The following is a 14739-nucleotide window of genomic DNA, read 5'->3' as shown; positions in this document are numbered from 1 at the left end:
ACAGGGAAGAGTGGCCCTGGAGGCCACCGTGCTCCTCTCCAAGGACCAAGTGAGGCCATGCAACGAGGGAGGGAGACGGTGTCGGGTGGACACTTCACTGGGAGTTCCCACAGGACAAGGAGGGGCGCACCACGCAGCCAGAGCCCCCTCCCCATGCTGACCCCGGCCAATGCTGCCACTTCCGGAGACCTTCCCAGGTCTGCCAGGTGCTGACAGGCAGTTGTCTCCCTTGTCACCAGATCCCATCAGTGTTCACTGTGTGGCCTTGGAAAGACCACTGCCCTCTCTGGGCCTCTGCAGACCAGATATCTCCGAAGCCTCCCTGGTCAGAAGCTCAAAAGAGTCTCACCTGTCCCGGCTCCACGGAGTCCTCCCCAGCTATGGCCAGCAAGGTGGCCAAGGCCAGCGCTGAGCCCAGGCCCATCCTGGCACAGCATCACCCCGCCCCTGGGGCTCATCGACCCTCAGTCCCTCCCTGGCCTGCTGCTGCCGAGCTCAGGTCCCCGCCATCAATTATCCCAAGTCCGAGGGAGGACAGCGTTGGTGATAAAGGCCCGGCGTGAGCAGGGGCCTGCAGCTCTTTCTAGAGTGATTTACTCAGCGCCCCTCCAAACTCCGACGCTGAGTGTAATTATTTACTTTGTCATTAAACACACTCCTTCCACTCCAGTTATTTTTAGAGTTCCTGGAGCCTATAGAATTGGCTGGGGAGGCTGCTCACAGGCCAAGAGGGAGGCCGGGGCCTCTCTGGGGCAGCAGTGCTCATGTGGCCCGATGCTCCTGCAGATGGGGGTCCCAAGAGGGGCTGCGGATGCAAAATAGGGCCAGGCCCAGGCACACAGCAGTGCGCACGGATGCCCTCCCTCCCGTCAGTACCTTCCTCTCTTCCCTCCTTCCACCAGTTCTTCCTTTACCCCCTCACTTCCTTTATCCCCCACTTTTGAAAACTGAGCTATAATTCACATACCATAAAATTTACCATCATGAAGTCTACAACTCAGTGGGTTTTAGCACATTCAGAGTGTGCAACCGCCAACTGGGATCTAATCACCAAATATTTTCATCCCCCCAAAAAAGGAGCCCCCATGCCCATAGTAGTCATTCTCCATTCCCTTCTCCCCCCAGGAACTTAAAAAGAAATGATAACCTACTTTCTTCCTCTATGGATTTGTCTCCTCTAGACAGTCCATATACATGGAACAGAGCAGTATTTGTGTTTTTGTTCTGGCTTCTTTCGCTTAACATGGTTGAAAACAACCGTGTATGGCATTTACCAGTACTGCATCCTTTTTTATGGCCAAGTAGTATTTCATTGTGTGGGTATACCACATTTTGTGTATCCATTCATTACCAGCTAGATATTGGGGTTATTTCTGGGTTGTTTTCTTTCTTTTCCTTTTTTTTTTTTTTGCTATTATGAATAATATTGCTTTGAAGATTTGTATAAAACCAGAAATGACTGGTGCACACCTGTAATCCCAGTCACTGGGGATACTGAGGCAGGAGGATTTCAAGTTTGAAACCAGTTTGGGCAATTTTGTGGGACCCTGTCTTGAAATAAAAATCAAAAAGGGCTGGAGTGGAAGCGCCTCTGGGTTCAATCCCCAGGAACCCCCAGAACAATGTTTTTAATCATGGACCAGTGTTGGTATGAACGTATGTTCTCAGTTGTCCTGCAGCAGACTGCGCATGCTCCCTTCCACGGTCAGCCCATGACGGGGAAGGTGGGAGTCTGAAGGTGGGTACTGTTGTGACCTGAGGTCAGCTGGAAAGTTCTGCACTGCTCTGGACACGAAGGATACAACCAGGACTTGCTGGAGGCCCCCTCCGTGGGCTGAGGTGACCTCATCACTCCTTTACACAAGGCCAGGGACCCCCCATTGCACCTGGCTGTGAACTCACACCTGCCTGTCGCCTCAGCCAAGCCAACTGCTGCCATCTCTGTCACCAGCAGAGCATAGAAAAATGTGACCAGTGTGGAGCCCTCCCAGTCTGGGCCCCAGAAACTGAACACAGTTCTGGGCTGTCATGAGGCACAGCCACTCACGGAGTCTGCAAAGTGCCTCTCTGGCCTTGTCACTTCCCTCCCTGACCTTCACCCGCTGGGTTGCTCCGCTGTCCTAGGTTCTTCAGTGCCCACGGGGCTGCTAGGTCGAGTGTCAGGGTGAATAGTCGGAGGAGAAGGAGGGGCCCTGGGCTGAGTATCACAGGTGCCGGGAACGCGGCTCTCCCCCTGTGGGAGGGCTTCCCCAGACCATCCTCCGCACCCAGCAAGGCAGGGACTGGGGATGGTGTCCCATGCCAAACCCTAAGCTCCCCTCAAACACCACCGCTGGAAACAGGACACAGACCCAGATGGCCAGGGAGCCCTCCTCCTCTGCCCAGAGGCCTGGCTGCCCGGTGCCAGGGTTGCAGGCTGTCCAGTTGCCCAGAACATGCTCCAACAAAAGAGCCAAAGGCGGCTACTCAGGCCTGGGCCCCCTCCCTCCTGTCCACCCAGCTGGAGAAGTGGGACAGGGGTCCAAGTAAGCCATGCACACCAGGGTCCAGCTGAGCTGCCAGCACCCACGTCTGGCCAGAGCAGCTGGAGAACATATTCCAGGAGAGGCCACCAGACACAGCCTGAGACGTGAGCTCGTGCCAGGGCCTGGGAGCAAAAGGAGCCCCTTGCCAAGAGCTGACAGAAGCAGTGCTCTTTGCCAGCAGTTCCCACTCAACACCACTGCTGGCCACCCGTACCACCCTCAGGCCTCAGGACCTTTGCCCATGCTGTTCCTCAGGCCAGAAGGCCACTCCCTCCTGTACAGCGTGGGAAAAGTGCGACTCACCCTGAAGACTCAGTTTCCTCATTCACTCTCTCAAACACTGATGGGAAACATACGTGCCACTGACAGGAGCGAGTCCTTGAATTAACCATCACAGAGATAGCACAAACAGCAACACCAAAAGCAGCCACTACCCTTTATGGAATGCCTACTGTATACCAAGTGCTCCCTAAGCACCTCACACTCATTTGTAATCAGCCTAGCCTCCAAAGCTAGGGTTTTGCCTATGATGAAGAAGGACCTTGGGGTCAGGAAAGGATGCCCGAGGGGCAGGGAGTGAGTTCAAACCTGGTCTGCACGAGCCCACTCCTGGGGCCCCAGACCGTGAAGGCCGCCCTGGTGCTGGTTGCTTTGAGGGTCTCCGGTTGGGCCTCCCCTGAGCACCACTCATGCTTGGTAAACTGTTTTAGTGGCCCTTTCCCCAACCACAGATCTGATCATGCGGTGGCTTCTTGCAGGACTCAGAGCATGTTGTCACCAAGGCCTGGCTTGGGCTCCATCCTTCCTGCCCTTTTGCTGGACCATGTAACAGGCAATGCCCACATCGGGTGGGGTGACTGATCTCTCCGTGGGGCGATATCAGGCTCTAGGGGACAGAGACCGCAGCTCTGCTCCTGGGGAGCCTTGCACCCCATACCTCCTGCTCCCTCTGCAGTGGGCCCTGAGCTTTAGATCGACTTTTCCTGCCTTAGACGAGGCTCTGAGGAGCCGCTACCCCAGCCTGCAAGGTCCGGCCACCAGGCACCTTCCTGGGACACCCAGCAACACCGGATCTCACCCCAGGGCCATTAGGAGGCTTGTCCTTCGGGCCCCACACCCCACCCTGGAGTCACCTGGGCTGCCTGGCCATCCTCAACCCCTCAAGCTCCCAAGGGGCTGCGATCCTGAATCTTTCCAAGAACCACCACCCTCTGCCTCTTTCCACCTGGAGAAGCCCTGGACATCCCTGAGGCCCAGCTCGGACTCTGCCTCCTGGTACAGTCCCCTGGGCAGGATTCCACACCGCCTCCTGGGTATCACCTCCAATGAGACATCCCTAGAGGGCAGAGGCAGGGTCCCCAGCATCACCACGTCTCCGGCCCACATTCCAGAACCTCCCGTGAGATGAACACGGAGAACCCAGAAGCGCCCAGGCCACTTCAGACATTCATGGTCACCCCCAGCACCAGGCTTGACTTCATTATCCTCAAAATGCTCCCAAGATCAGAGGCGGTGAGACCTGGCCACCAACATAAAATAAATTATCTGTCCTCCCCCAGCTCCCCGACCAATGATAAATGGTTCTATTAGCAATCCAGATTGTTAAACCCCGATATAACAGGACGCAGGGAACTGGGGCCCATCCATTCTCCCTCCAGCACAAACTGAGTTGTAAATAGGTTATTTTGTGTGTAAATAACACATTAAAACACAGCATTAGCTGTGTCTTTTGATAGGGCGGAAATTGTTCCAAATAAATAATTCCGGACAGGAATGTAAAATAAGCCAGATTTAATAGTGCATGCCTGGCGCAGCCGTGTTAAACATGACTAAAATGATAAACCCCAGAATATACTAATAGTAAACTATGTACTGACATCAAAGTAATGAGGCTGTATTTTTACCAAGCTTTAGAAATGCTGAAATTAGTTTTGACAGAACCAAACGTCAGAAAAATGTTTCCAACATAAACACCGTCAATTTGGGAAGCCGAGGTTTGGGCTGGGAGGGAGGGGGCTGGGCTGGGCGAGGGACAGAGGTGTGTCCCAATTGATGGGACGTCCCTAGGGAATGGGTTGTCAGTCCTAACGATGTCACCTCGGGTGATCCTTTGTGCTTTCTATCTCTGGACCTCAGTTTTCACATCTGTGAAATGAACGGATTCAAAGAATTGACCCCTGATGCTTCTTCCTGTTCTGTAACTTGCAGCGACCTCAAAGCTCTCCCCAGCTCTGCATTCGTTTAACATCCATGATGAACCTCACGAAACCACAGAGTGTTGGCCAAGGTCAAGGCCAAGGACCCAGGAGCAAACAGGAGCCTGCCCTCCAAGGCTTCTATCCCGCAGGGCAGAGGTGACCAGCTGGAAAACAGAGATTTGGGTGTGACATGAAGGAGCCAGAGACCTTCGCAGAACACAGATACTGGACTGGGCCAGAGGCAGGGAGGGACTAGGCCTGCTGTGCTGGGGCTAAGTGGGGCAGCTGGTCTGACTTCAGATGTCCCCTGCTTTAAGCAGCATTTAGAGCACATCAGCCAGTGTGAGGTCAGGGTGGGCAAGGGAATGCTCAGGTGGATGTCCTTACCACTTCTCTGCCCAGGCACTCTGCTAGGTACCCGACAAACCTTGTCCTGGTAACTTCACAGTAGCCGGAAATCATTACCATTATCACTGCCCTTCCCCACCCCACTCATCGGCCATGTCACTTTACATAGTTTCAGTGACCTATGGTCAACCATGGTCCAAAAATATTCCATGGAAAATTCAGGCTGGGGCTGTAGCTCAGTGGCACAGCACTTGCCTAGCATGCGAGAGGCACTGGGTTCAATCCTCAACACAACATAACACTAAACAAATAAAATGAAAGTATTTTATCCATCTACAATGACAAAAAAATAATTTTAAATATTAAATGGAAAATTCCAAATATAAATAATTCATAAATTTTAAATGGCATGCAGTTTTGTGTAGCATAATAAAATCTTGAGTGGTCCTGCTTCATCCTACCCAGAATGTAAATCTTCACTGTCCTGAGTATCCATGCTGTATATACTACCCACCTGTGAGTCACTTAGCAACCATCAGATCAACCGAGGCAAAATCCCAGTGCTTGTGCTTAAGTAATTCTTATTTTTACTTAATAATGACCCCAAAGCACAAGACTAGCGATCCTGGCAATTCAGTTGTGCCAAAGAGAAGCCACAAAGTGCTTCCTTTAAGTAAAAAGGTAAACATATAAGACATTTTGAGACAAAGAGAAAAACTGCATTCACATAACTTTTATTACAGTCTGCTGTTATAATTGTTCTGTTTTATTATTGCTGTTAATCCCTTATTGTACCTCGTCTACCAGCTAAACTTTATCACAGGTATGTACTTATAGGGTCTGGACCATCCTAACTGACCTCAAGCCCAGAGCCTGGAACCCAACAGAAATACGCCTGGGTGCCCCACTGCACCCCACCTCCTGGGTGAGCCAGGCTCTCAAGGGGAACTGAGATCCACTCTCTGGACAAAGTCTGAACAAAGTCTGAGGCTGCTCTATGCTGCTGGGCCACAAAACAAGCTTAAAAGCAGTGTCAACAGCAATCCTGAAAATCACTTAAATAAGAATAATTGCCCATTTAGTCACACCTGAGTGCATCCGGGGGCCAAGGCAAAGGTATGTGGTTTCAGCAGAGAAACTCAGGTAAGCAAGGGAAGCTGCCCAACTCGGCAAGATCCCTGCTATCCAGGGGCCCTGGGGCGGGTTGGGGGTGGAAGCACAGGAGACCAAAGAGCAGGGCCAGCCCCAACTGCCCCTCATTCCCAGGGGACCTCGGGCCATCAGAGGCAGCTGACCAAGCCAGCCCACTGGGCATACATCTAGCATGACAGCATCAATTCAGTCGGCAATCATTTATGGGCTGACTGTGGCTTGGGGTGCAGGAGGGAGAGGACAGAGGTGAGTAAACAAGGCCCTGCCCACTCGGGCATCCCAAGGGGCACAGAACCAGATAAGGGGAAAACCACCAGGACTCTGAGGTGTGTATCCATGAAAGGGCATCAGTCAGATCCTAGCAAGTCAGGGTGGTGGGCAGAGGGCCTGTAGCCCTGGGCTACAGTCACTCAACTATTCTCCCTGGGATTGCACACTTCACACAGACACAGGTGCCTTGCTCCAAAGCCAACGGTACCTCAAAGGAGCTTTCCAGAAAGCCAACCGGGCCAGTGAACAGGTAATGGTGACCAGTATGAGCAGTCAGCAGGCTGTGTAGACCTCCCCGATCACCAAAGCACTGTGGCAAGGGTCAGCAATGCCAGGCCCTGATCCTGATCCCAGCCTGCCAGGGAGTTATCCCACCCAGGTGAAGACCCAGGCCTTTAGCACCATGATCACTGCCCCTGTACCCACTGACCCACTGCTAACCATATCCACACCAGGCCCCGCCCTGGGGCAGCCTGGGGGCTGGCATTTCTTACAGTGGTCTCATGAGGTTCTCGGGCTTAGCTGACTACAGCAACCCTTGGGCTGGGCCCACCCTGTGTACCAGGTAGAAGGCCACATCAAGAGACCAGGGTACCACGCAGGTCAGCGCAGCCATGCACATACGAGCCCCAGTCTGACTGCCAGCCGGGGCTCCTGTCGCTGGTATCAAGTAAGATGGCACCAGAAATCTGGGCTTCCCACCAGACATCTGGCCTCAGTGAGTCAGTGGGCAAGGATGGCCAGGTCTGGGGTGAGGCCCAAGAATTAGCATTCCCAGGGCCTGGGGATAGAGCGAGGCCCCAGGTTCCATCCCCAGCACCAACTCCCAGGAGACGTTGGGGAAGAGCATGCCGGGAGGAGGCCAGGCCTGGCACCCAGGAGATGCTCTGAATCCGAGTTGGGTGTTGGCCCTGCAGCGCTTCCCAGGGTTCCCAAAGCCTGTCTGGCTGCTCGATTTCAGACATCAGATCCGAGTTTCACCGTTCTAGCCTTTGCAATGGTCCCTGAGGCTGATGGTGACTGAGTCCACTGAGGCCCACAGAGAGGTCCAGTGATATTTTTGGAAAGCAAACCCATGGTGGAAGAGGAAGATCCAACAACATTTGGACGGTCTCAGTGTAGAGCAACAAGAAACATCTGAATCAAATTGCCTTTAAAATTACACTATTTTAAAAATTAAAGGGTGGGGGGAAACTCCCAGCCAAAATGTGTTTTTAAAGATTTACGGCTTTCAAAGTGTGAGTCCAACAGCTTGAAGGAGCTGGGAAAAAGCCACCCTGCCTGGCTCCTGTCAGTGCCTCCCCTTTTCCCAGTCTGGGGACGGTGGTGCTCTTTCCTGGGGCTTCCCTGTCCTGCTCTGCAGAGACACTTCCAATGCACGTTTTGGCTCAGGGAGGTGGAGACTGATGGACACCCCCAGCCTCCAGCAGGTCCAGCTTCAGAGACTCCTAAGGGAAGTCAAGCAGCAGAGGCCCGGTAAGACAGGGGACTTGGCAGATATGCCATGGTCCCCCACCCCAGGGAACTGGCTATCTGGAAGACAGTAGGTGTTGCCAGGCTCTGGGACAAATGAGGGCCCTACTGTCACAGGGAGAGGGTGCAATGACCCATGGAGACTTTTCCAAGGCTGGCACTTACCCCAGAGTATAGAGTTGGGTCGAGTTCAAATGAAGGCCCCAGTTACTCCCCCAAACTAAAGTAATCATCTAAAAGCAAATACAGGGGCTGGGGCTGTAGCTCAGCGGTAGAGCACTTGTCTATGATGCCTGAGGCCTTGAGTTCAATCCCCATGTGCCACGAAAAAATCAACTTTTAAAATTAATAAAACAACGTGCAGTCAGCTCCCTGCATCTGGGGACGCCACATCAGCAGATTCAACCCGTCACAAGTCGGAAACCTTCAGCGAATGAGGAGGGAGAATGCATCTGTACTAAACATGCAGGGTTTTTTCCCTTGCCATTATTCCCTAAACAATACACTATAACAACTATTTACATAGCATTTACATGTATTCGGTATTATCAGTGATCTAGAGATGATTTTAAAGTTCGCAGGAAGACTGTGTAGGTCATGTACAAATACTAAGCCATTGGACATAGGGACCTGAGTGAGCATCCTTAGACTGTGGTATCCTGGGGTCCTGGAATCCGTCCCCCATGGTCACTGAGGGACAACTACACTTGAAGGATACTCCCCTCATGTAAGAGGCAGGAGGGCCACACCCAGACTCAGCTCTCCCTTGAGGCAGCTGCTGTCCTTGGGCAAGTCCCAGGCATCTTGTCTACGACACAGGAAAGGCTGTGCCCACCGTGAGTCACTCCCACACCCAGAGCACCGGCCAGGGTTCCTCACTCAGGCCCTTCCTGTTCTTTCTCACTCCCAATGGGGCCTGTCATCAGCTGCATCCCACTTCAGCCACTAGTAGAATACAGGCCTGACCCCTCTCGAGCCTTCATGAGGGCTTGATAAGCACTTTCAACAGATACCCAACAGCCAGGCACCGTGGTGCACGCCTCTAATCCCACCAACTGGGAGGCTAAGGCAGGAGGATCGCAAGTCTGAGGCCAGCCTCAGCAATTTATCGAGAACCTCTTTCCAAATCAAAAATAAAAAGAGTTGGGGATGTGGCTGGTCTAGGGCCTCTGGATTCAATTCCCAGCACCACCAAAAACACAAAATAAAACAAAACAAAAAGGATATCTAACATTCCATTCCAGATGTTCCACAGTTGGATCAACCAGTCCCAGATCACCGAATAGTTAGGTTAGTTCCAATATTTCAGATGTGGGCCACGTGGAAATGAACTCTTATCTGGCTGAAGGTAGGTTCCCTGCTAGAACCAACCAAAGGCATCTGACTCCAGGGGAGGAATGGAAGCATCTGGAAGTGGTGCTCGTGTGGGGTGGGGGAGATCAGATAGCCGCAGCCACACCCAGCCGCATGCCCACAGGGGCTAAGGGCAAGAAGGGCTGCTCCCTACTGCTCTCTTCCCAGCCCCACTCCTTGCCCGTCCCTACACCCCAAGACAGCTCGGTGCCCCTCCTGTTGAGCCCAGCACCAACCACTGAGATCAGCTGAGCACAGGGGCATCTCCTCACTAGGGGCACCCGCACCAGCCACCTGCTGCTTCCTGGCCTCTGCAGCCGCGCCACAAGCTCCTTGGAGCTTTCTAGGAGTCCAGTGCGCCTAGCACTCGTGGAGTCTGGCCCACAGCTCCTCTGCCACCATCCCGTGAGATTTAAGAAGATAGAGGTCCTGAGACCTTAAAGTCTGTGGATGACACCTGTCAAACCCCTCACGACGTGGGTCAGGAGGGGCCCAGGCAGCACCCTCTGGATGCACCAATGGGCCTCCCTGTCTCTACCCTCAAGTGCAGTCACAAAGCCTACCAGCACAGGACACCACCCCACAGTGACCACTTTGCTCCGAGCAGAAACAGCTGCTCTTCCCTGGCTCCAGGGCTTTTCCCAATAAACTGCTCAGGGGGAGGTGCAGGGAGCAGGGATGATGAGGACACCGGAGACTCTCCAGCAGCACAGGCACCTGGCCCAAGACTGCTGCAAAGACACCCAGCTGCCTCCTGCTCCTGAGGGGGAGTCCACCCTGTGCAAAGCCTCACCAGCCACGCTCCCCTGCGCCAGCCATCAATAGGACATGCACTTCTGCGGTGGGCAGGGCAGGCATCCCAGGGGGCAGAGTGGGGGCAGGGGCTTTCTCTGGAGTGGCTGGACTCTGAACTTCCATCCCCCCCCCCATTGAAATGCCCTGAAGCATTTGTTGTTACTGCCCCAAGAGTGACAGCCAGGTCTGGTGCTACAGGGGCTTTTCCCTAGATTGCATCCTAATTACTGTCTAATTGCTACCTCAGTCTGTTTGCTGCTGCTAGGACCCAGCAATAAATCGCACTGCATGCTACACCAAGACAGGCCAGGTGGGTCCCTTGGGCAGGCCAGAGATATGCTGAGGCCCAGCTCTGAGGAACTCATTCAGCCTCAGATACCAGACAGAGGGACGAGTTGAGGCACCGCCACAGACCCTGACCCAAGCAAGGAAAGGAAACATGTCTAGGACTCCAGCTCAGCCACACCCTGTCTCCACTCTTCCCTTTCTCTGGCACCAGAAGCCACGGAGGCTTCAACTCCTCCCATAGCATTTAAGAGCTCTGCCTCTATCCCCACAGGCGGCTAGGAGAGTCCCTGTTCAGGGGGGACAGGAACCTCAGGACATCCCCAGGTCAGGATGCCAGATACCCACCTCCTACAGGGAGCCCCAAAGTTAACCTCAGATCTCCCTCCTCTGACCTGGACCCCACATCCCCCAAATGACTCCAACTTGGAATCACAAGGAAAGTCAAAATAAATAGAGAAACAAAAACCAGTTAGTCCTCAAATGCACTCTTAGGAAAAGAACTCGGGACTGGGGGTATAGCTCAGTTGTAGAGCACTTGTCTAGCATGTGCATGGCCCCAAGTTCAATTCCAAGTACCTGCCAAACACACACACACACACACACACACACACACACACACACACACACACACACCCCTGGATAGTCTTTCCGTCTCCTGGAACTCCAGCCCCAGCTATACCCGCTGCAGCCCACGGACCAGCGCGACCCAGCATCAGCTCAGCGCTTCAGAGAAAGGCACAATCTGAGCCCCGCCCCGACTCGCTGAGGGGGCGGGGCCTGCACTCCAGCCACACCCCCGCGATTGTGCCCGCCCCTCCCTGCGCTTTGAGCTGCTCTTGGGCGGTGAGAGCAACAGGGCATGACTAAATCCAAATGCACTTGAATAAAAAGGGAAAGAAAGGAAATCTCAGACTCTCCATTCCTCAGAGACAGAAATAGTTCTGTGGCCTCCAGATGGACGACACAGTCACAAGGGGAGGTCTCGCCTTCCCGCCAAACTTTCCCAACGGGATGCTGGCACGGACCCGTGGAAACCAGAAAGCCTTTCTCTTTGGGGCAGTAAAATAAGAGACTGTGGCTCGTGTACTCCCTTCTGTTATAATTAAGTTGGCCAGAAATTCACCTAAGATACTCAATTCCAGACCTGACCCTCTAATTACAGCCAGAAGGCATCAGGAGACAATTACTTTCCAAAATAGTCCGCGGCAAGAAGTTCTCTGGGTACCTCTCAAACGTGCCAGCTGAACGGATCCCAGGGTCGCCCAGAGCCACCGAGCCGGCTGCTCCCCCCCCTTCCCCCTCCCCATGCTCAGGCTCCACCCACCCACAAGAATCTGTGATGTCCTGGTCCCCCAGGGTTTGAGGTGGCCAGAGCTCCAGGGAAACCTGCAGGCGACTGTCCTCGCCGTGCCTGGGAGCAGGGGCGCCCTCTCTGCCACCCTCCATAAACCCAGCATGCCTCCTGATGACAGGGGCCACCACTCTCATTAAATCCTAAATGGCTAATGAAAAACACCCCCGCGGCTCGCCAAGTGTGCAAAACAGAAAGTACCTCCTTGGGCAGCGACGGCCGCCGCGGCCACCGCCAGAGGACAGGCCTTTTTACCCGGGTCGGGGAAACCGCTGCCCTCCAGGATCCCACTTTTGACGTCTTTCTTCTCGGCAGCCGTGGCTGGGGCCGACGACATCTCCATCTCAGCCGCTCATAGTCCCGGGTGGCGACCCTGGAGGAGACGACAAAGACGTTCACCAACACTGCACCCAAACCAGCCGGGAGCCGCCGACCCAGATTCGCGCTGCCCCTGGCTTCTCCAGCAACCAACTTCCTCCTCACTCTCTTATAATTGGGAAGGAGGGTTTAATTAATTTTGAGAATTATTCATCCTGAGATTCATCTGGTCTTCGGAACAACCACATGGACAGCAGTCTAGCGTTTTCATTGTCTTTTATCCAGATTTTTTAAAAAATCTAAGCAACAAGTTCCCACTGATGTAAGTCAAGGAGAAAGAAAAAAAAACTACCAGGAGAAATGAAATCAGAAAGAATGAACTTCAACTTAGAATGGGGGTGGGGTGGGTGGGATGAAAATAAATATAATTACAACAACTGAGAGGTCCTGGAAGAAAGGGCTTAGTCATCTCCCTGCACACAGAACCCACCCTTGATTTATTCACTTGTATACTTATTCATTCATTCACCTGTGCACTGCACAGAATTTCACCATTATTGACTCCCAGGCACTCTGTTAAGGTTTTTTTCCCTTTGTTTTTTGTTTATTTTGTGGTACTGAGGACTGAACACTGACTGAGCTTCCCACATACTAGGCAAGCACTCCACTACTGAGTGACATCCCCAGCCTTTTTTATTTTGAGACAGGGTCTTGCTAAATTGTCCAGGCTGGCCTCAAACTTGGGATCCTCCCGCCTCAGCCTCCTAAACACTGGGATCACAGGTGTGCACCCCGATGCCACATAGTCCGTAGATTCTCAAGTCCCTTTTATGATCTGTCGTCGTGTCCGATACAGAAGATGTTACATGGCATTTCCAGTCTACATAAGGAACAATAGGGGGAAAGGAAAATGTAGGTTTGATTTCAGCTAGCACGAGGTGGTGTTGAAAAACAAAGCAGAGCGGGTGACCGGGGCAGAGCGCGGGATGGTGAGGGGCAGAGAGGTGAGAGGGGGCCACCAAGGCTTGACAAGCCAGATGAAAGGAGGTGTTGCGCAGAGGAGGGACTGGATACAAGCCACAGCATGAGGGGATCCTTCTGCTGGTACTCGGGAAACAATCTGGGGTCAGATGGCACTACCCCAATAACCCAGAGAACTATGGTGGTGGTGGGGGTCTAGGTAGTGGCAGAGAAGCTAGTGAAATGTGGGAAATTCTGAAGGCAGAGCCAAGAGCCGGTCACAGAAGGGATGTGGCAGGGTGAGAAGAGGCAGGAACACACCGTGGGACGCAGGGCACAGGTCCCCAGCCGTGGGTGGGTCCATAGTGCGCACTTTGTAAGATGCCGAATCACAAGCAGGCACTGCTAATACAATATTTATATCGAATACTACACAACAGAGTTTGAGAGTGAAGAATTTTAAAAGGAGGGTGATATCCAGGGTGATTCTTCTGCTGAGCACTTGGATGAATGAATGGTGGTGCCACTGACAAAGATGGAGGAGAGCCGGGAGGAACAGGTTACTGGGCAGAAATGGGGAGCTCAGTGGCTCAGGTGAAGTTTGAGGTGCCTACAGAGACCTGCAGAGCTGGCAGAGGGTGCAGACTGTGGAGAACACACGTCTGCAGCTCACAGGGGAGCCAGAGGCTAGAGGAGGGGATATAGCAGCCACTGGACCCGAGAACCCAGAAAGGAGGTGAGGTAGAGAAGGAGAAGTTCCATCAGGGAGATGCCCGCCAAGAGGAGTGAGCAGGGTTGGGAACAGGGGAATAGAAGAAAAGTTAAAAAACTAACAGAGAAGTGGGGGGTCCTGGAAGCCACCCTGGGAAAGCGAAGCTTTGGGGAGGAAGAGTGAGGCACTCCATCACTGGCCACTGAGACCTCCATTGTCACAAGGCAAGCCACCAGGGCCTGGGCCACTGGGGGAAGAGAAGGAAATAGATACAGGCACCTGGGTCAGAAAATTTGTCTTCCAAAGAGTCAGGGAGACAGGGCCATATTTTGGGGGGACTGGGGAGTCCAAAAGGTTCAAGGTTGCTGCATATGGAAGGAGGGGTTGCTGCAGGGTCTGTGGGGTAGCAGACACCCCAGGCAGCCGTCAGTTCCACCCCCCACCGCCTCCACACTAAATCCACATAGGTAAGCCCCAGAATTTTATTTTTCAAATCCTCACAATATTCCCACGTCCTTCTAAACAGAAAAGAGTGGGTACACAAGAACAGAGTGAGGCGTGTGAAGGACAGGTAGCAAACCCTGCAGTTCCTAGTCCTGTCTGCAAACCAGCTCATCCATGCCCCACGATCTTTCGAAACTCCCTGCCCAGAAAACGCAAGCAGATGGGGAGAGGAAAATTTCCTTGAGGATATTGGTGAGTTATGGGTTTCCCTCTGTCCTGTCTGCTCTTTTAACACATTTTTTATACTCTGTTCCTTTACGTTCCAGCTATGGGAATGACCTCCAGCCATGTGCCCTGGTCCAGGATCACCTTCCTTCTCCCCTCTCATCCTGCATTCAATGAGCTACAATCACCATGGCTGCATCCCCAGAGCATCTCCCAGCGATGCCTCACCTGAGGGTAGTTCTGTGCCCTTCCCTGCTGGGCAACGTTCCTGTCTCTGATCCCTCTCCAGGTCATCCCGACCCTGTAGCCAGGCACCTTCCCCCAAAT

At 53.2% G+C, this 14739-nt stretch overlaps 1 protein-coding gene across 1 annotated transcript in view; it reads right to left on the bottom strand.

Moving 5' to 3' along the window:
• Gli2 (GLI family zinc finger 2) overlaps nt 1–12096 on the bottom strand; it is a 169983-nt gene extending 157887 nt beyond the window's left edge. The window contains exon 1 of the mRNA XM_026408867.2: nt 11955–12096. Within this exon, the coding sequence (XP_026264652.2) occupies nt 11955–12096 (142 nt within the window). The remainder of the gene's footprint in view (nt 1–11954) is intronic.
• Between the last annotated feature and the right edge of the window lie 2643 nt (nt 12097–14739).

This window comes from Urocitellus parryii, chromosome 1 (assembly GCF_045843805.1).
Source record: "Urocitellus parryii isolate mUroPar1 chromosome 1, mUroPar1.hap1, whole genome shotgun sequence".
Taxonomy (NCBI): domain Eukaryota; kingdom Metazoa; phylum Chordata; class Mammalia; order Rodentia; family Sciuridae; genus Urocitellus; species Urocitellus parryii.
Note: the sequence above shows the minus strand (reverse complement) of the source record. Positions and strands in the feature narration are given on the sequence as shown.